The sequence below is a fragment of the Polypterus senegalus genome, chromosome 16 (genome assembly GCF_016835505.1).
Source record: "Polypterus senegalus isolate Bchr_013 chromosome 16, ASM1683550v1, whole genome shotgun sequence".
NCBI classification, from domain to species: Eukaryota; Metazoa; Chordata; class Cladistia; order Polypteriformes; family Polypteridae; genus Polypterus; species Polypterus senegalus.
The window spans coordinates 18,654,056-18,676,919 of NC_053169.1; the positions used below are offsets into that span (position 1 = coordinate 18,654,056).

The 22,864-nt window shown below is 35.2% G+C and overlaps 1 protein-coding gene across 1 annotated transcript in view; it reads left to right on the forward strand.

Moving 5' to 3' along the window:
* ppp2r5d (protein phosphatase 2, regulatory subunit B', delta) overlaps positions 1 to 22,864 on the forward strand; it is a 70,745-nt gene that overhangs the window by 26,093 nt on the left and 21,788 nt on the right. The window contains exons 3-6 of the mRNA XM_039739110.1: positions 1,803 to 1,980; positions 16,096 to 16,295; positions 21,780 to 21,890; positions 22,453 to 22,545. Coding sequence (XP_039595044.1) covers positions 1,803 to 1,980; positions 16,096 to 16,295; positions 21,780 to 21,890; positions 22,453 to 22,545 — 582 coding nt within the window. The remainder of the gene's footprint in view (positions 1 to 1,802; positions 1,981 to 16,095; positions 16,296 to 21,779; positions 21,891 to 22,452; positions 22,546 to 22,864) is intronic.

The following is a 22,864-nucleotide window of genomic DNA, read 5'->3' on the forward strand; positions in this document are numbered from 1 at the left end:
TTCTGTTTAAGTTTAATATGAGTGGATGTTTTCAGTGTAAGATAATATTTAACTGAATGGAACCGAGTCGAATTGGATGGGACTTTATTGCCAGGCAACATAGTGAGTGACAAAAGTAGCCCATTTGCGATGGAAGTTTTTTTTTGTTTTTCTTGCAATGTAATAATTTTACAGTGCTGCGGTGAAACAACTTATAAAGTGGTTTTGTGTGTTGATTTCTCAAAAGGTCATGCTCTGTTAGTTTTGACCTGCAGTTATTTCCTGTCAGGTTTACATTAAAGCTGGCATTTGGTTTCAAAACCACCTTGACTGTTTACACCCTAAATAACATTGGACGCTTCGGCTACCAGCTGTAAATAATATAAGCTGATGCTCTACATATTTTCAGACACATCCCTAAACATCAGCTCTCCTATTATGCAAAACTAAGAACCAGCTTCATACTGGTGTTGTGACTGATTTACCAAGAAAAACAAAATTCAGCTGCTGACCAAATTACAACAATGTGAAGCCAACAAAATATCCAAACTATTTATTGTAGGCAGTGATTTCTTTAAAAAATTGCTGGAAGCAAAAGTTTGATTCATTAGGGTAGTGGAATGAAAAAGTAGATTGGGAGGATGGCCTGGTAGTTCACGTGTGGTTCCACAATTCCTGAAATCATTCTGAACAGCTTAAATATTGCCAGAATTTTCTTTTTTCATCAGTGATAGGGATGCAAGATGCCGGAGTTAAGAAGGACAACACTCGCATGCATTTTCAAAACGAAGCACATCAGAAGATAACAAATTTGGATTTTTTTTAGTGTACAAATTAATCTGATTCAGTTTCACATTTATTGGTTTGTGTTGGAATGAGTCATTTTTTTAAATTTCATGTCTGCACTGTACTGTTACTATTCCAAAAATTTCCACGTATTTGCAGATTCCTGGTTTGCAATAATTTTAGAATTGATGCTGATAGATTATTTAATTATGATGTGTTATTAATAATCAAATTTTTACTTACTTGCAAATGAACACTTTGTCTGAATAAAGTATAACTGAGTGACTTTGTTGGTTTGTTTATTTATCTATTTGTTTTCTTCAGATTTTATTTCTGTCTCTGACATAGAGCAGGTTTCACACCATCTGAAATGCAATAGCTTGAGCAGGTGCTAATTCATGTCAGTTTTTTTTAATGGACATCTTTAATGTTGGGGATTGTGAAGTTAACTTTTGTATGTTCTGCTGGAGAATGAAGGAAGCTTACAGTTTGAGAAAATAAATGCCACTGTTCTTCTGGTTAATCCCTGCATTTATTGGACAAAAATGAAATCAAACAGTTTCTTTGACTTTGTTCAGTGTAGATACTCATTTATAGTTGCATACTGTAAACATATTTGATGTCCCATTTGCAAGTTAGTAATAACTTCCTTCCCCCATGGATCCTTTTACAGTGATTAGTGGATGTAATGTACATTGCCTGTGACCAAGTCAGGAAGAATTCAGATATGCAAATCTTAATTTATGTTTAGCCATTCATTTGTGTACCCTTTGAATGGCCAAGAAGTCCTTTTCTTTCTATGTACAGTATTACATAGGGTACATATTTTGTTTATGCAAATAGATAGGAATAAGGCTTGTCTAACTTGTCCAAGTTATGTTTTGATTGTTCAATGACACTTGGTAAATATTCTCCAGGTGCTTGGGCATAAGAAATCACTTTCCATGTATTGTAACAGAAAATGAAAAATGCTAGTTGTGTTATTTTCATGTGAGTAATTTTGTATTTCTGACTTGAGTACATTTTATTTCAAACAGACGCAGCAACAGCAGACTGCAAGTAAACGGCCCAGCAATAGCACCCCGCCACCTACTCAGCTGAATAAAATCAAATACTCTGGGGGACCACAGATTGTGAAAAAAGAAAGACGCCAGAGTTCATCACGTTTTAACCTCAGTAAAAATCGGGAACTACAAAAACTGCCAGCTCTGAAAGGTATGATCTTTTATTTAGAATTTAATCTAAATCTAAAGTGTGTCTAGTGTAGTTTTAAGATTTTTTTTTTTAGGATTTAATGAGGATTTAAAATTCCTAAGTGCTGTAATCTTTTACTGTATTCTGCGAATTTGCTTTGCTGATAGATTTTTGGATGTTATTGTTATTGTCCTATATTCCTGTTTTACTTTAAATAGTCTCTGTGTTATGTGAAATTCTCTTTTACATTAGGTTTACTGGTCACTTGGTATACATGATAGCCAGTCTTTTTTTTTCCCTGTATTTGTAATCAAACAGCTCAACCAGAGCATGTTTCAGCTTCATATAACTGCATCACAATTATGTCATATGATCAGGTTGCTCCACCTTCAAAAATTTTCCTTACTTATACTCTGATACTCTAATTTCTGTCAAATGTCATAATTGTTACATTGTTTGTGCTGTGTTGTGCATCAACTACACCATTCCGAATAAACGTACAGCTATATTATTATGGCATGGAACTTCAGGCCCTTCCATAGTTGAATATTTCAGTGTTTGGTAACTTTAGCTGTCTTTTTTTTTTTCCCCCCCTGACTCCAGAATTTAATGCATGTCAAAAATAATGTTCAACAAATTGTTTCTGTTAAGAAGGAGGGAAAAAAAAGTCAACGTTTCTTGGATAGCTTTTGGCTTTCTAGGTCATTGCAGTTTTCTTTTTACATTTTCCGTCTTTGTTGTAACTTTTGTAACAATTAGTTGTGAACCACTCAGTCTCACTAAGATTGCACAAGTGGTGAACCAGCTGATGGTAGGCAAGGCTGCAGGGTTCTGTGGTATCCAGGGTGAACTTCTCCAGGCTGGTGGTAAGGCTGTCCTCCTAGCATTGCAAGCAATCTTTGCTTACATTTGGGAGACTGGTATCATCCCAGCTGACTGAAAAACGGGACTTGTCATCCCTACCTGGATTGATTGTGACAACTACAGGGGGATAACACTGCTCTCTGTGCTGGGTAAGGTCCTTACTAGAGTCATCCTCAATAGGATCTGTGATCCCTTGCTCACCTAGGTTTTACGCCTGAGAAGTCTACCATTGACCGCATCCTGGCACTGAGGGTTCTCATGGAGCGTAAACATGAATATCGGCAGAGTTTCTTTGCAGCCTTTATCGATTTTCATAAAGCATTCGACTCAGTTGATCGAGCTGCCCTGTGGGACATCCTGAGACTTTGCAGGATCCCCTCAAGATTGCTGGACATCATGGCCAGCCTGTATACTGGTACTGTGAGTGCTGTGCAGAGTGGAGGCAGAACCTATGCGTTTTTTCCAAGTTGATTCCGGGGTTCGTCAGCGGTGTGTTCTTGTTCCTACTCTGTTCATTGCTTGCATGGACTGGGTGTTGGGCAAGGTTGTGGGGTATCTGTTGATGATGAAAGATTCACTGATCTTGACTTTGCTGACGATGCTGATGCTCCATTTACAGAGTCAATAGAGGCTCTGATTATGGCTCTTGGGAGACTGAGCAATGAGTCTGAGTGTCCTGGATAAAAACCAAGATCCAGGCCTTTAATGACCTCTTGGACACAGCAGTGTGTCTGTCTGCGGAGAGAGTGTCGACTTTGGCAGTGACATTCATGTCTCTGGTGACTCTTCCTATGATGTCAGTAGACTTATTGAGAGAGCGTGTGTGGTGCTTCCAATATCTCTGTAAAAGGATGAAGGTCCAAGTCTTTTAGAGTCCTGGTGCTTCTAGTTTTGCTATATCGTTGCGAGACATGATGGACACTGTCCAGTGACCTGAAATGAAGACTGGACTCCTTCTTCAGTACTCTCTCTCTTAGGAGAATCCTTGGGTACTGCTGGTTTGACTTTGTGTCAAATGAGGGGTTGCTCACGGAGTCCCGAATGAGGCACATTACCTGCATTGTGAGGGTGTGTCAGTTACGGTACTATGGCCATGTGGTGTGATTCCCCGGGGGTGATTTGACTCACAGGATCCTCATCGTTAAGGGGCTGGGTGGCTGGACCAGGGGACAAGGGGACTCCCATATACTGTAACAACTGGTATAGGCAGATGGATGGTCACTTCGTGGGGGTGGGACTGAACCATGTGTCTGCCTGGGGGATTGCCAATCTGGAACCTGAGCTGTTTCGTTATATAGTGGATGCGGCAATGCGCTGTGTCAGTGCTTGCTTCCCAACCTGACCTGTAACTTTTTGCATAGCTATTTGGTCATTTAAAACGTGTTAGTTAAAAGCTTCAAGGACTTTATTATATTTTGAGCAAAGTTGTTGGTTAAAGATTATTCATGCAAATTACTTTTATATATAATGCTTATAACATGTTAGTTTTTATCTTGATGTATTATTTTCAGGCAGTGTGTATTGACATTTTTTGATACTTTGATACTTTTTGATTATTCTATAGTTAAATATTTATAATATGTTGCTTGTTAAAGGTATATTAGAAATTCCCTAAGGTTGGCAGTGAGGGAGTTAATGGTGCCTTTTCTACACTTAAAGCTGCTAAATCTAATAGAAAACTACTGTTTTCTAAACTCTGGACTACAGTACAGTATTTGTTCCAATGTTGGCATCTCTGTTTATTACTTGAAGTGGTTTTTGAAATAGAAACTGCTTGATGATGAATTTGAATCTGTTTTTATGGATTACTGTTGTGTCTAAAACTTAATACAATTTGTTACACAAGTAGTCTTGAAGAAAATAAGACATTCTGTAAAGGGAGAAAATAAAACAATAGTTGTTCAGACTGAAAACTGAATAAAGTGCTTAAGATGAAAATGAAATTTGGGTTGAAAATAGAATCTTCCTGCTACGTTACATACAATACATGAATGTTTAGAGAATACATTGAGCCAGTGCTTAGGATGATTAGACTTTGGCTAGTCTGATTGAAGCCAAATATTCTGGTAATAATAAATAATGGTCTGAAATCTCATTTGGGATAAAACTAATTCACATAAAATCATCACAATTATTACTGTGTTATCAGATTGTAGGAAGTTTCAGTTTGTAGTTAATGGGATAGTTTGAAACCTTTTTTTTTTTTAATTTTCAGTTTAATGAGATGAATATTGATGGGTAATAGAACATGTAATGTTTTGAATGTGATTACTGTTCTTAAAGTAGATGAGTGTTGGGTTTTTTTTTGTTTTTTTTTTTAAATCATAGAAATATACTGGGATTTCCTTGGTCACATCCTAGAACTACACGGGTAGGGCTGGAATTCCTGTGAGGAAGTTGCAAGAACTTTCTTCCTTTCATTTAATACTGCATCCCTTGCTCATTCATACCTTAATGGTGTTTTGATTCTATATATTTTTTGAAACCATAAATTACAGTATAGCAATATATATCACAGGCACACTGTTTCCCTGACAGTTATTTCCTGTGGAGTCATACATTTCATTCTTAATTCATACTGGTTAAGGAAAGAGTAGTTTTGTGTCATGCTGAAATAAGTCACAAGTTAGTTCATCATCGCCTTATTGTGACTGTAGACAGAAAATACATTGGAAAAACAATGTCTGACTGAAAAGTAAAATATAAAAAAATGGTCAGAGTTCTTCATTTTGCCTTGTTGCCTTGTAAAACTTCCATAGTGCATACAAAAAATTATTAAAGCAGGAGCTGCTGCAGACTCTGATGTATGCAATTCCTCAGTGAGCTTGAAGTGTGAAGTCTTCTGTTTGTTTGTGTAAAAAAATGCTTTCAAGCAAGTATTTGATGTGGATCTTCTGTTTTTGTTAGGTTAGACTGGGATGTAATGCGTACACTATATTATGTATTCTTGTTTCATTAATTTACTTATTTTTTACAATTGAATATAATACATGTTATACATTTTAAGTGTCTGGATGCGTTCCATGCATGATGATTTTAATTTGTAATTAGCATTTTACAATGTGTTTAAAAAATTCCTTTTATCTCCTATTTTTTTCATGCAGGTGGGATAGATTGCTTATTGCAAAGTAATGTTTCTTTTATTTTTAATCATGCAAACATTTCAAAATAAATTAGCAAACCAAACTGTACAGTAGTCGACGTGTTATGAATTTGATTAAATATATGTATGCCATAGTTTCACAGCAGTTTAGGTTGTTCATCTTAGTCATAGGGTGAATTTTGAGTTAAAGTAGATCCTGTAACACTTTTTTAACACTTTTTGGAAGGTATTACTTTTAAAAGAAGTACATACTAATATACTGTAGACTATGTGTAAATATTTTGTGGAATTGAATCTACCCAAGATAAAGGGTGCTTTTTTGAGTTTTTGTCAGTATTGCGCAGACTATCCTTTTCTAGAATTGCTTTCTTTAAGTGAAACTGTAGTTAGTAATTTTATTAAAGAAAAAAAAACTCCCTGAGAGGCTTACAATCACAATAAACAGGACACAGGTCCAGTCCAAACATGTAACAAAAACTTTCAAACATACTGAACGTGTCCACCTTGAGAATGTTAATGGAAATTAATATGTGTCTTTAGGTTGTGTTTGTCTAAATGATTGTCATAAAATATATTCAGTTTTTGTGAGATCTCAATTCTCCAGTAACAAGTCCAGCACCTGTCTGAATTCAGGCATGGGGACTGTGTAGTGATAGCTGCATAATTGTGTGTAGATATACTGTATGTTCTGTTTCTTTTCTCTTGTTTGTGCTTTAATATGGTTTTAATCACAGAGATAAAAAACTATCATTGGGAATATTAAAACTGGGGAACCATTTTAAATTCTGCTGCCAGCTTAAGGTGAATTATATAATTTCTCGCTGCTGCTCTTGAAAGAGGGAATATTGGTGCATCATTATCTGACGATGAGCAGAGATGTCAGGATTTTAACTGTTGACTATCCAAGGGTTTTTCTGGAGCATTTATTCATGTAGTGTAAACTTGTCATGCACAACAAGAAGATATAGACTGTAAGAAAAGACTGAGGTATATAAAGGCTATTAAAATACCTCTGATGTTGCGAAGTCCAGAATCCTGATGGCATTTTCTGAATGGGAATAAAGAAGCTCAAAAATAGCAACCTTTTATGTGGGTGAAATGGGTTTAGGAAGATATGTTATTTCTCTGTTAACTTTTTACTGGCTTTGGCTTTTGTTTATCAAATCGCCAATTTCAGAGGCTCGAGGACTTCTGCTATTTTGTTTGTGTAATATAATGGGTGTGTGTTTGTGTATGTATATATATATATATATATATATGGTATGTATGTATGTATATATGTATGTATATATGTATGTATGTATGTGTATATATATATATATATATATATATATATATATATATATATATATATATATATATATATATATATATATATATATATATATATATGTATATATATATATATATGTATATATGTATGTATATATATATATATATATGTATATATATATATGTATATGTATATATATATATATATGTATATATATGTATATATATATATATATATATATATATATATATATATATATGTATATATATATATATATATATATGTATATATATATGTATGTATGTATATATATATGTATGTATATATATGTATGTATATATGTATGTATATATATGTATGTGTGTAAATATATATATATATATATATATACACATATGTATATGTGTGTGTGTGTATATGTATATACAGTATATAGAGATATAATATATATAGATGGATAGATAATATATATGTGTATATGTATATACAGGTGCCGGTCATAAAATTAGAATATCATGACAAAGTTGATTTATTTCTGTAATTCCATTCAAAAAGTGAAACTTGTATATTAGATTCATTCATTACACACAGACTGATGTATTTCAAATGTTTATTTCTTTTAATTTTGATGATTATAACTGACAACTAATGAAAGTCCCAAATTCAGTATCTCTGAAAATTAGAATATCAATTAAGACCAATGCAAAAAAAGGATTTTTAGAAATGTTGGCCAACTGAAAGGTATGAACATGAAAAGTATGAGCATGTACAGCACTCAATATTTAGTTGGGGCTCCTTTGGCCTGGATTACTGCAGCAATGCGGCGTGGCATGGAGTCGATCAGTCTGTGGCACTGCTCAGGTGTTATGAGAGCCCATGTTGCTCTGATAGTGGCCTTCAGCTCTTCTGAATTGTTGGGTCTGGCGTATTGCATCTTCCTCTTCACAATACCCAGTAGATTTTCTATGGGGTTAAGGTCAGCGCGTTTGCTGGCCAATCAAGAACAGGGATACCATGGTCCTTAAACCAGGTACTGGTAGCTTTGGCACTGTGTGCAGGTGCCAGGTCCTGTTGGAAAATGAAATCTGCATCTCCATAAAGTTCGTCAGCAGCAGGAAGCATGAAGTGCTCTAAAACTTCCTGGTAGACGGCTGCGTTGACCTTGGACCTCAGAAAACACAATGGACCAACACCAGCAGATGACATGGCACCCCAAACCATCACTGACTGTGGAAACTTTACACTGGACCTCAAGCAACATGGATTCTGTGCCTCTCCTCTCTTCCTCCAGACTCTGGGACCTTGATTTCCAAAGGAAATGCAAAATTTACTTTCATCAGAGAACATAACTTTGGACCACTCAGCAGCAGTCCAGTCGAGACGCTTCTGACGCTGTCTCTTGTTCAAGAGTGGCTTGACACAAGGAATGTGACAGCTGAAACCCATGTCTTGCATACGTCTGTGCCTGGTGGTTCTTGAAGCACTGACTCCAGCTGCAGTCCACTCTTTGTGAATCTCCCCCACAGTTTTGTTTCACAATCCTCTCCAGGGTACAAGCGGTTATCCCTATTGCTTGTACACTTTTTTCTACCACATCTTGTCCTTCCCTTCGCCTCTCTATTAATGTGCTTGGACACAGAGCTCTGTGAACAGCCAGCCTCTTTAGCAATGACCTTTTGTGTCTTGCCCTCCTTGTGCAAGGTGTCAATGGTCGTCTTTTGGACAACTGTCAAGTCAGCAGTCTTCCCCATGATTGTGTAGCCTACAGAACTCGACTGAGAGACCATTTAAAGGCTTTTGCAGGTGTTTTGAGTTAATTAGCTGATTAGAGTGTGGCACCAGGTGTCTTCAATATTGAACCTTTTCACAATATTCTAATTTTCCGAGATACTGAATTTGGAACTTTCATTAGTTGTTAGTTATAACCATCAAAATTATAAGAAATAAAAATTTGAAATACACCAGTCTGTGTGTAATGAATGAATCTAATATACAAGTTTCACTTTTTGAATGGAATTACTGAAATAAATCAACTTTGTCATGATATTCTAATTTTATGACCAGCACCTGTACAGTGCCCTCCACAATTATTGGCACCCCTGGTTAAGATATGTTCTTAGGCTTCTAATAAATTCTTTTTTTCCCCAAAAAAAGTATAGGCTCAAAACACAGAAAAGAGAAAAATCCAACCTGTAATTGAAGAGCATTTATTCATTGGGCAAAAAAATCCCACATTAAGAAATACATTTTTACATGAAATCATGTGTGCCACAATTATTGGCACCCCTAAAAATTCCTATAAAATAAATGTAATTGAAGCATTTTTGTAATTTCTAGTTTAGTTTTTAAAGTTGATCAGAATAAATTGGAACTTTTAATTAGTAATTAATGACTCCCTGTGTCCCTGGGGTATAAATATGATGCGACACATAGTTATATTGCTCTTAGCCACTGTTCAAAATTGGGGAGACAAGAGAACATGCCATTCAAGTAAGGCAGATGTGTGTCGACCTTCATAAGTCAGGTAATGGCTACAAGAAAATAGCTTCTTGCCTAAACCTTCCTGTTTCTAAAGTCAGAGGAATAATAAAGAAGTGTAAAACAACAGGAACAGTGACAAACAAGGCTGGACAAGGACCCAAGTTTATCTTGCCACAACGCAAAGTGAGGAGGATGGTAAAAGAAATAAATTCTCCAAAGCTCACTGTTAGAGAACTGCACCAAAGAGTGATATTTTGGGGTCACAAAGTCTCCATGACAACCATAAGACGCTATCTCCATGCCAACAAGCTGTTTGGGAGACATGCAAGGAAACAGCCTTTTTTCACCTAGAATCACAAACATAAATGTCTGGAGTTTGCTAAGCGGTACTGGGGGCTTCAACTGGGACCGTGTGCTTTGGTCAGATGAGACTAAAATTGAGCTTTTTGGCAGCAAACATTCTATGTGGGTCTGGCATGAATCCAAAAATGAGTATGCGGAAAAACACCTCATGCCCACTGTAAAGTATGGTGGAGGATCTGTGATGCTGTGGGGCTGTTTCTCTTCCAAAACCCCTGGGAACCTTGTTAGGGTGCATGGCATCATGATCTCCTTGAAATACTAGGACATTTTTAAATCAAAATCTGGTGGCTTCTTTCAGAAAGCTGAAGATGGGTCGTCATCCGGTCTTCTAGCAGGATAATGACCCTAAACATATGGGCAAAATCTACACAAAAATGGCTCAGCAGATACAAAATCAAGCATCTTCCATGGCCTTCTCAGTCCACAGACCTCAACCCCATTGAAAACCTGAAGAAGAGCATGCATAAGAGAGGAGCCATGACTCTGGACAATCTAGAAAGATTGTGCAAAAAGGAATGGTCAAAAATCCCTGTCTCTGTATTCTCCAACCTTGTGAAATGTTAGAGAAGAAGATTAAGTCCTGTCTTGCTGGCAAAAGGGGGTTGTACGAAATATTAACAGCAGGGGTGCCACTAATTGTGGCACACATGATTTCCACGATCTGTGACTTCTACATATACATACATATATATGTATATTGTATATGTATATATATGCATGTATATGTATAAGTCACAGATCGTGGAAGTAAGTGTTAATAGCATTGCTATGGCTTTCTCTGTATACATTTATTTTGTTACACCCCTGTTAGCATTACCTTTAAAAAAGGGCTATACAAAAGTTCTAACAAGTAAAAATAGCCTTTTCTGTATGTGCTAATAAATTAATTAAATACAACTACCCTTCTGTGTATATGATGTTTTGCAGATGCTGGATTGTCTGAGACATAATTTTGATTTTTGGCTATAAGTTGCTGATGAAGTCAAAACATGGGGGTGGAGCACCAGGGCTTGACTATTTAATTTACAGAGGAGCACACCAATAATCTGCATAGCAGACAAGTAACTGTCTGGACATGCACATTTTTCACATTATGAATTTTGAAAAACATTACATGCTTCTTGGGAAGATATGACCGATTTTAATTATTTATTTTTGTAGCAGTGCCAGCAGAAAACCTTCTTTGTGGGGTAAACATAGCACAGTGTCAAGAGCAGATTAGATCGTTGGCCTGAAAGGACAGACAATTGGTAACGGGCATCACCTTTCTTTAGAAGGTGGTCATATAATTGAAATCAATAATGTATTGAGTTGTTGTAGGAATATGCTTATTTGAAAGCAGTGGGAGGGTAGACCCCTGTCACTGTGGAATAGGGTGCTATTCCAGTCCATTACAAGGCTCATTAGGTATTTAATACACTTTTTAAAAATTTTAAACCATTTGTTTAGGATTTTATTAGACCTGAAATAGTTGTAATACATTTAAGTTATTAGACCGAGGTTTAAATTAATACCTAAATAGTAATATTGTTTCAGTTATGTAAATGTTTAAAGAAGACCAACAACACGTTCAAAATAAAGCTGAGCAGAGGGTTGTGTTTATACTGCAGTGTAGTTTGAGTATGTGGATAGTGATGCTCATGTCATTTTTATCTGCAGTAATTCTAAGTATGCTAGTGATAAAGCACACATTTATACTGTACATCCATCTATACATATCTCAATTCAGTTTATTCTCCCAAGAGGAAAATTTGGTTTATCAACAGGTTTTACAGAGAGACCATAATGTAACATTAAAACACTTTCACAAAGAACACAGTAATCAAACCTTAACCTTGTACAAATAACTAATATATCTGTGAGCCTAATATTATTGTATAACGTTAGGTCATGTATATTACATATAAAAATTAAATTGGCTAATGATTGGTGCAAATAATATTTCATCCCATGAAGTCTGTCGATGTAAATTTGAACTTGTTTAGAAGATTATTAGCAATTGGTATGAAGTAGTATTTGAACTGGTTGCTTTATCTATTTCTAGAAAAATCTAGTTTGACGTTTTTAAGTAAATTATTTACATATTATATATAGTAGTCCATGGGATGATATGTGTGTTACACTTAATATGTGATTTAAAGCTTATAAATAAATTGTTTATTACATGAAACATGTTTGTTCAATACAACATCAATCACCCAGAGTATAATTAACTTTCAGTGCATTCCTGACTACATAGGACAACAAATGCTGTACGTTTCCTGTAGTTGCTAATCTGTTTCTCATTCCTGCTTTGAGAAATTATTGCCCAATCATCCTTACAAAGTGCTTTGACTTCAACAAAGATCTCTGATGCGTTTCACAAACAGCACACCTCAGGTTTTCCAACAGTTATTTCTTCTGGATGGGCTTTTAGACTAACACAACTAACCTTACAGTATTTCTCTTGCAGTTCCAATCACCGTCTCCTTCATTGGTTAGCTTGTTGCTTATTAATTTTTGTGCTCTGTTTTACAAGTTTTATTTATCTACTTTTATTAAGCCTTTGAACATTTATTAAATTAATACTTATTAACCAGTTTTTTTTTATTGTGTTATCAATTTTTCTAAATGTATAGTAATTATCTGTACTAATGATTATAAATCCCCTATATAGCCATACTTTTTAAATTTAGGATTAGGTGTACAGTAGTCATATGTCTCACTGTCGAAAGGTAAAGAACAACAACAGAGTTTTGTTTCATATGGCACACATACACATTTTGACAGTATTTGAAAAAAATAATTCTTTACACCTGGGTTTCTTAAGTTCATTCCTGGAGGGTGATAGTAGTTGAAGTTTTGTGTTCCAATCCAGTTTTTCCTATCTACAAGCTAAGTATCACTGATAAAGCAGTTACTGCTCACTTTTTAGGACTGTTGTGATTTTGTTTCTCTAAGTCTTAAACAACTGCATTTACTGTAGTCACACATCACCATACAAAAGAATGCAAACAATTTCAAGCTGTTTAGCAACAAGAGAGATTTTGCATTACAAGCTATGGTTTATATCTTTGTATCTCTTTACAGAAGTATTAAATCAGGTGTCGGGTAGTGTGAGAAGTGGGCTTAATTATAAACATGCGATGATGGCTGTTCAAATGTTTAACACCCCATATGGTGTTTAGTGCTGTATATCTTGCTGTTAATTGGGTCACTACCATCTGAAAATGTAAGTCTCCTAAACTGATTTATTTGAGCATGATACTTAACCATTAATAGTAGAATTCTCTACCATGTGCTACCAAAAGTAAAGTAGGCAATGTGGTGTTTTGCAAAAAACACTAAGCTTTAAATCAGAAGGTGCCGCAGTTGTACCATGGTAATTTAGCCAAAGTCATCTGTGAAAGATAAAATAATAAAATTAAGCCTGTAGCATACTGTAAGTCTGTGCAATATTATAATAATTCATACACTCTAGGCAAGTATTTTCAAATCTGTGATACAGCAAGTTGTTCTGCTTCATAAAATCCAAGAACAGGTTTTACCACTTATTACTTAGTTTTCAAAAACATCTGGGCCATCTACTTAGAGATACTCCAATCAGGCATTTCTAGAGCCTGCTTGGTCAATCTCTATACCAAAACCGATTTCTTTTTTAACTTAGCTACTCAATCATCATGTAAAATAATAAACTATTAGCATCATTTTTTTTTCTAATTAAGAAGAAAATGTGGACCACAGGAGTTTTTTTTTTTTTTTTTGCCTAATTTCTAATAACAAAATGAAATGTATGCTGATTATTCACTGACCTATTAACATTTTTGTTATAATGTTTAAAAAACAGAGTATATACACTGAACGTTTACACACAGTGCATTCAAATGAGAACAAAAACAAGCTAAAACAAAATGAAAGGCTGGTCTTAATCACACTTCACAATTGTAATAAAATGTTCAGTAGGATTTATATCAGTAAGACAATGGACTATATCAACAAGAATCAAGACAGCCCTATTTAACCTATTCTTTGTTAAGCATTGAAGATTGATTCTAATTTAAGAATTTAAGCATCTCTGCATTTTTTGAAGACTGTCCATTCTTCCTCTCATCTAAAATGTGTACTGCATTAATGAACAGATGTTTGCTGTCCACACTTGTTCAAAGAGTGCAAAGATATACCTGTACTGCTTTTGTCAATTCAGGAAAAGTATGCCTTCAGAAAGCCAGTGGCTCTGTGCTTGTTGGGGTGAGAGGTTCACAGATGTAGAGATCAATCTCTGATGCCTTTGACTTCATCTGGTAGCATACACAGGCATATTTAGTATCATTTTACTCAGGACTACGACTGCATGAACTAGGCTTGTAACACTGTGCTCATCAACCAAATGAGAAGATAGATTACAATTTGCTAACTCATCCATATCAATTTGATAGCGGTTTATATTTAGGTAACAGCTGGGGTCAGTCACTGTATTATCCTTTTTCCACAATCTATCTACATGTTCTCTGAAATATTAATAAAAAGACTTAAGTCAAAACATTTGCATATCTTATTTATTATAAAAAATAAAATAATCACCCAGCACTGTTGTAATACATAACTGCAGTACAAGCCCCAACTAAAGGTCAAGGACAACGTTACGACAGCCTGCCTTCTGGCTATGAAAGTACAAATTCACTTAGAGTCCCAGAATTCTTTTTGTTCACTACTGTAATGCGTAAAAAAGCAGAACTGTTAAAATACACATGTAAATGCTAACTAGATTCCATATTACATGCACTGTTACTGTTTATCATACCTTGGATCAAGTATCGTAGCACTACACTGAGAGGCTCAGATTCTATGCTTTGGATATTGTTTCATCTGCTTCACATAGTTTGTTTTCATGTTTTTACACCTTTTCTGAGACGCTCCAGCAGATGCGATCAGTGAGCAGATTTCTTTTGTTAGCTCTTCAAATGGTGCCAAGAGGGAATCCATATTTTCTGTTAATTTCTGTTATGCTGACGAGAAGATCAGGGTGTCCTAGTCAGCTGCATAAGCCAGCAATACGTGTTTTTGCTCCAAATGACAGTGTAGCATATAACACATGCTGCTCCACCTTGACTTGATATCCTGCTGTGACTTTTTCATGGGCAGGTCAAGTAGTTTTTAGTGTTTTTTAAATCGTGAGCAGGTTTGGGTAGAATGCTTGAAGTGGCAATTAATGCATTTTCCTATAGGCACAGTGGCATGATAGGCAAGGGAAACCAACAATTCTTCATGACCATTGTAATTATGAGCATTATGATATTATATGCTGCAACCAAAGTTTCAGCTGTGTGTAAGCCTGTGAATTCTTGGTAATGGAGATTCACTTGTTTCAATTGAAAGTGTTCATTTTCATACTGCGCAATTAGACTCAACATTGACGTAGGAGACACACTTGAGCTCCAGCTATCAATTGTAAAACTGAGTGCAACAACTTCGTTTTGTTGAAAACTTCACAACTAGTCCTCATCTCTGTCCTTATCTACTGTATCTAGCGAAGACTGTTTTGTCTAGGAACAATAGCTACAATGGCCTCTTACTGGAAAACTGTTGTTGTTCTGTCCTTTATATCTTGGCAGTCCTAATTTTTAAATCTAAACGTCTCGCTGGTGGTGATAAGGTCATCTGCCCCTGTTGTTTTACAAAATGGTGTACTCTAATCACCTGGGTTATTTTTATTCTACTTGGTTTGATCAGGCCCTGTCTCTTTTATATTGTTTCTCTTTAAGGAAGGCTAATTTTGTGGGTGGGATTGGGTGTGAAGAAATGGGGATTATTGCAAGGAATAGTTATTGCCATTGCTGCTTATGACTTATTATGTTATAGAAAACCTGTTAATTGCTAATCATTTATACATTATAGTTATTAAAATTCCAATATACTTTTGATCACAAAAAATAGATTTTGTGACTTTAGTAGTACTTCATCAGTCACAAGAACAAAGTAGTTAATACATGATACATTTTCTTAAAAATTGATAAATGCATTTTGAACAGCTTATAAAAACCTGTATATTTCAAAAATTTTTTTTCCCCCCCAGATGCACCTCCTCAGGACAGGGAAGAACTTTTCATCCAAAAGTTACGGCAGTGCTGTGTGCTTTTTGATTTTGTTACGGACCCCCTCAGTGACTTGAAATACAAGGAAGTTAAGCGAGCTGGTCTCAATGAAATGGTGGAGTACATTACACATAACAGGGATGTTATCACCGAGTCCATTTATCCTGAAGCTGTCATCATGGTAAGAAAACAGATGTCTAAGAAAATTCTTTTAATGCTGTCAGTGTTGAAAATGAAATGATTTCTTGAGATTGTTCTCAAACTTACATGGTTGTACATGCTAATTTTATCCTTTAACCTCATAGCTAAATACATTTTTCTCAGACTTGTTTTGTTTAATATGGTTGTCCTTTGTCTAGTTTTGCTGGAGGAGTGGTGAGAGATCATGAAGGTTTACAAAACTCCTTTATGTGTCTATTAATGTGGGGTGTTTAGCTTTCATATACTTAATATATATAAGGATTGATAAGAGTGTTTAGAGTGTTGGTAGCATTGAACTTGTACCCTGCTTCCCTTTGTGTCTCAAAAAAGTTCCTTTTCTATAGCTATTCTAGTAGCTCCTCCTCATTACATTATCAGGTCGGACGTTTGTCTTCTGTCCTCCTGCGTTATTTCCAAGGATTCCGAAGAGCTGTTTCTTAGCCATGTCTAGAGAGGATATGTAGGAAAGTGCAAAGTGTCAGAAGGGTTATTATCAACTTTTTTTTTGTTTTTATACTCATGTAGTTATTATAACACCTATTTCTATAGTTTAGGAATTAAAATGTTTCACCTATTAAATGCAAGCTGGACAAAATACAAGTTTTCTAGGGAAACTCAAAACACAACTAAACAAAATAACTGGATTACTGTAAAAATGTATAAGTTCAAATTCAAGGAACTGCACTATATGGGCAGTATTTGTGGAAACCTCACCATTAGATCTATATGAGCTCATTGGACGTCCCTTTCCAAAACCATGGGCATTTATTATGAAGCCAAACCCCCTTTGCAGCCATGAGAGCCTCCACTCTTATGGGAACGCTTTTCCATTTGTAAGGTCAGGTTGGATGAGAAGGCCTGGCTTGCAATGGGCATTTCTGTTCATGTCAAAGGTGTTCAGTAGGATTGAGGTCAGGGGCTAAGATCTCAGGTTTTTCCACAACAAAGTTGTCTCTGTGAACCTAGCTTTGTGCACAGGCCCACAGTCCTGCTGGAAATAAAAAGGGCTTTTCCCAAACTGTTGCCACAAAGTTGATCACATACAGTTCTGTTTAAAATGTAGCATTAACCGTACCCTTCACTGGAAAAACCGGGGACTAGACGAATATCTGACAATCGGCCCCAGACCATTCTCTCTTCCACTAAACTTTATACTGGGCACTGTGTAGTCCTAAAGGTAGCGCTCTCCTGGATTCTACCAAACTCCGATTCATCCATTAGACTGCCAGATTTTCAAATGTTATTCATCACTCCAGAGAACACGTTTCCACTGCTTCAGAGTTCAATTTTGGTGTGCTTTACACCATTGCAGCTGACATTTGGCATTGGAAATAGTGATCTTAGTCTTGTCTGCAGCTGCTCAGCCATGAAAACCCATTTTGTCACGTTCCTGATGCACAGTTCCTCTGCTGATGTTTCTTCCAGAGGCTGTATGTAACTCTTTTGTGAGTGATACAACAGAGAGAGAGGCATTTTTAGACGTTATGCACTTCAGCAGTTTGCAACCCTGCTATGTGTATTTGTGTGGTCTACTATTTTGTGGCTGAGCTTTTGTTTGTTCCTCGACTCTTACACTTCATAATTATAGCGCTTACAGTTGACTCGGGCAGATCCTATGTTAGTGCCACATTTCAAGTCCCTTAGCTCATCAATATGTCAGTGGTGTAATTGCATGCCTATTGCTTGATTTCATGTACCTGTTAACAATGAGCTTGGCTGAAACCCCTTAACTCAGTAATTTTGAGGGGTGTTCACATACTTGTGAATATTAAGTGTATTTTAATCATGAATTTGGAAAAAAGTCCCCTTGCATCTTAGTTTATTGAAGTCCAGATGAAGCTTTCTTACAGGAAATTAATTTTAATATTAATAATTAATTCTGAGTTAAAGAGAAGATGGGCTGAATATGTGTTTTATTGTTATTATGTAAATTTAAATAATAGGAGGGGCATAATTTAGTCATAAAGCAACACCTGTTGTGGCATTTAAGCAAATATTTTGACTCTTAACAAAGATACAGTAGCGGGGAAGACTTGATTGTAACATGTTGTATTTACACTTAATTAGGATAGGTAATTCTGAGTTCATTTTCTCTCTTTAATCCACAGTATGTACAGTGACAAAGTTATAAGAGCGAGATTTTATTCTGTATTTAACTCTGCTTTAGATTAATCATCTTCAACTGCAGCCATCAGTTTATTAGATAGATAGATAGATAGATAGATAGATAGATACTTTATTAATCCCAAGGGGAAATTCACAAACTCCAGCAGCAGTATACTGATACCAAGAAACAATATTAAATTAAATAGTAATAAAAATGAAAAGAATTAAAATAAAATTAATGTTCGTATTAAATGAATTATGGAATATTACAGTTTTCTCCAGCCACATATTAAGCAAAATTCCTTTTTCTTTTTGTTACATTATAGTTATTAAAGATTATTTTTGTTGAATTTACAGTAATTACACCATTGTTATTTCTGACCATAACCCTACTTATCCTTGAGCCTTGAATATCAAGCACTGTTGATTTAGCTTTAGCTGAGAAATACATCATTATTTAAAACATTAATATGTATTTCGGCACTAATAGTTTAGCTTCAACAAAATATCAGTCATCAGGGATTAGATGCTAGAGCTACCTGGAAACACAGTACAGTATATTTGAGGGGACAAACAATATCTTATGTATGACAAAAAATTAACTCCACACCAGAAGGGGAAATAGAATTGCCCTTCCACATCAACAAAATCAATGAAGAATGATAAGCCGCATTAAAAGAGACTCATTTTTAGAACAGAGACAAATTAGTTAATCTCAGCAGAGCTGAACCAATTATTATTTAAATCAGTTCATCTTTATTATGACCAATGAAAAAAGGCAAGTAAGTTACTAGCCCATCAGTTACATAAGAAAGAAGCTTCTAGCACTGACAAACAACTTATCAGTTCATCAGGAACCAAGCATACTGTATAAAGGAATAATATAAGATGCTTTACTCGCCATGATTTGATGAAAATGATGTCCTAAGTAAAGATTTTTTTATTTTTTATTTTTATTACATCTACATTTACTTTGAATACAAGCTATAGTTTTCTTGCCTAGACATGCTTGATATATTAACACTCTCCAAGATCCTTTGTTGCTTGAGCTCTTAAAGATGGGAAAAGATGCAGATTCAGTCAGCTATTCAAAAGAATTTTATTAAAAATGTACTCATTTCTGTTTATTTCTGATTTTATTTGTAATAGCTATTGGACATTTTGCTATCTGCTTGTTTAAACAACTAGATATTGATGGCATATGACATGGTCATGTATATTAGAGGTCCATACTCATAATTTCTGTATATAATTTAATAATTTTGAGACGTTCTGCTAAATTTCAGTTCAAGATTCATTTGAACAAGAGCATGTTTCTGATGAATAGGCTTGAACATCACTTTAAACTTGATCATTTTTTAACAGAATTACAACAGTTCATATAGAGTGATCATGATTGTGTAATACTTTAAAGGCCTTCTTAAGTTTAATAATGTAATCATCAGAAGAATTACAGTGTAGGAAATCATATTACACTTAGGTGGTATTCAGGATTAAGCATCTTTTTGGTCTTTTTTTTTTTTTGTGTATTCCAATAAATTTGCAAATCCTAGATATAATTTTAACTTTATTCATTATAAAGAGGCCACAGATAGAAATAAATGATTTGGAAGGGATCTAAAGCTGATGGGGGTATGTAGTGCTACTGGGTTGCAGATAGATCAAACTTTATCTGAGACTATGGAAGAAATCATAAATAAGGAAACTTGAGCTGGTTTGGTTAGCGGTGGAGAGGACATCCTATCATAATTCTTTCCTGTGTGATTTTTACCAGTTAATTGTTAATTACTGTTAATAAAAGACACATTTGATGTTTTAGCACTAACCTAGAATATGGTGACCGTGCAGCAGAAAATCACTTAGATGTTACATTTGCTTGTAGTTTGAAAACAAACTAGAAAGAGTCGGCCCAAAGAGTTGGGGCTGCCAGCTCAGAAAAGGTTGATCGAAATAAATAGTACACAAGGGTGCAAAATAATGGCTTACGCCAATAACAAAACCAAAGGTCTTCAGAATAGTATTTTGCCATTAAGAGAGGGTGTTCTGTCCTCTACAGATGCTGGTCTTAAAATAAATGACGACTTCTGGTGGTAGAAGGTTTTATATAGTGGTCTCCCAGAAGGGGTGGGGTTTCCTGGTATGGAGAGGAAGTGAGGTCAGTTGTCTTCCAGCTGGCATCCTGCTGAGCTTCAGTTGCTTGTGTTAATAAAAGTAGCCCATCTTCACTTGGAGTGGTAGTGCTTAACTGCTTTGAGCTGTTGAACTGTCCCCAAGTACACATGCTCGTCAGTAGCCATAGACAGTCTTAAAGATATGGAATGCATTGTGATATTTAGAGATTTCTATTTTGACATTGTATTTACATCATTCAAACAATTGTCTCAAATATAATCTTTCATCAAGTAATTTTTTTTATACATTAGAGATTTTGATTAGAAGAAACCTTTTTAGAACTTTGCTCAGAAAAGTGGGTTGAAGCCTGCTGTTTTAGTGAGTGAGGACCAATAATTATTAAACTTTCTGAATTTTTTTTTTTTTTAATTTGCTTCTGTGTACTCCTTAAACCTGTGATGTTCTGTTCCCCTGTTTTGGTTGAACCTAATCAAAATTGCAGCTGTACACCAAGCTTTGGCCTAAGTTCACAAAGGTGCTATATGCAAATGCAGCTTATTTCTGTTTTCTGGAATTGATCGGACTTTTCAGAAATATTCATTTACCAATGGTGACTTTGGTAGCAGTTGTCCACTGTGAGGGGGAACAGTAAAATTTTAAGTGTAGATTTTGGAACTGTCTGCTAAGTTTTGTTTTATGTAGTGAAAGTAATAAGATAATGTTAATCATAACAATGTACTTAAATATTTACAGTGCTTTACAGAACTCAAATATTGCATGTTTTCCTACAGTTTAGTTGAGGTTGAGCTGTGCAGAATACTTTCCTTTAATGCTAATGTGTATTTTAAATTTTGGCAGTGATACATAGTTCAAAAACATTTACCCTTTTGTACTCCATTATTCCCTGCAGCACTTTGTACTATAGGCAGTGTATCCTAGTAGAAAAAGTCGCATGTGGTGCTACCAGTGGGAAGTGTAACCCTCCCACAGAATTCTTTGGACTCTGGTGCGCTCCATCTGTTAAACTGTCCTATTTCATAAGGGTTACAGGTGGAGACTGTGAAGCAGTCAAATCTCTATACAGTCCTGGTACATAAGAAGAAAGTTTACTGTAAACTAGTGTTAAAGGGGTCTTAGATATTAATGATGTTTTGAAGGTTACTGAATTTTGCCACAAAGCCTTTAAATGTGAAACTTTATTCTTACGGCCATAGATTAATGTAATATTTTATCTTTTATTGTGTAGTTTTCAGTAAATCTATTTAGAACACTGCCTCCGTCTTCAAATCCAACGGGAGCAGAGTTTGATCCTGAGGAGGATGAGCCAACACTAGAAGCAGCATGGCCTCATCTGCAGGTAGGTTTCCACTGAGTGTTTATTTTCCAAATAGTGCATACTTCAAGTTACATTCTGAAGAAACTATTTTTACTCTGTTAAAATAATCTTTCTAATCAGCAGTATTTTCCTAAGCAGGATATCTTTCTCTCATTATTGGTTAAAAAAAATCTTTCAACAGAAAGTGTAACTTTGGAAGAGAAGATTCATTTTAGTTAGTCTAAACTGAGACTGACTTTTAGGTGTAATTTTACCATACTTCAGTAGATCTTCATTTCACAGTACTTTATTTTTCATTTTTTGGAAACAGCTGTTACTGTCATTCAGTTTAGTAGTTTCATTCACACAACATTCTAGTTAAAATATTTAGAAACGTTTTTATAAATACATATCATTTGTGTCCTAATTGTTATTTGGCTAGTTTTTTTTTTATACTTTTGTAGGATAAGTCGATTAAAACTACTGTATACTGTTGCATATTTGGAAATATTGTACATGCCATTTGTCAATATTATAACAACAGGATGTGTTTGGTTATTTGCTTTACTTTTTAAAAGAGTCAAATTTTCTTCTCTTTTATTAGCTTGTATATGAGTTTTTTCTGAGATTCTTGGAATCGGCAGATTTTCAGCCAAATGTAGCAAAGAAGTACATTGACCAGAAATTTGTGTTATCTGTAAGTATTTAAACCAGGTATGAAGCATGTGTTACTTTATGATTTGTTGTTTGGCTTAATGATTTATATATACTTTTAGTCTATAAAGATATGCAGCTCTCTGACCATAAAACCTTAAGATTTTACAATTGCTATTTGTGAGACATTGGAAATAGCAATGGGTCTTTTTTTTTACTTAAATGTTTATTGCGCAGCCAGTGGAAAATGCTTTAGCAATTAACGTGATCAGAGATTAAAAATCCCACAAGGAGCTAAAATAGCCCGGGGAACCCCAGATTCATGTCACCCCTTAAACTGACTACAACTTCAAATGGTATCT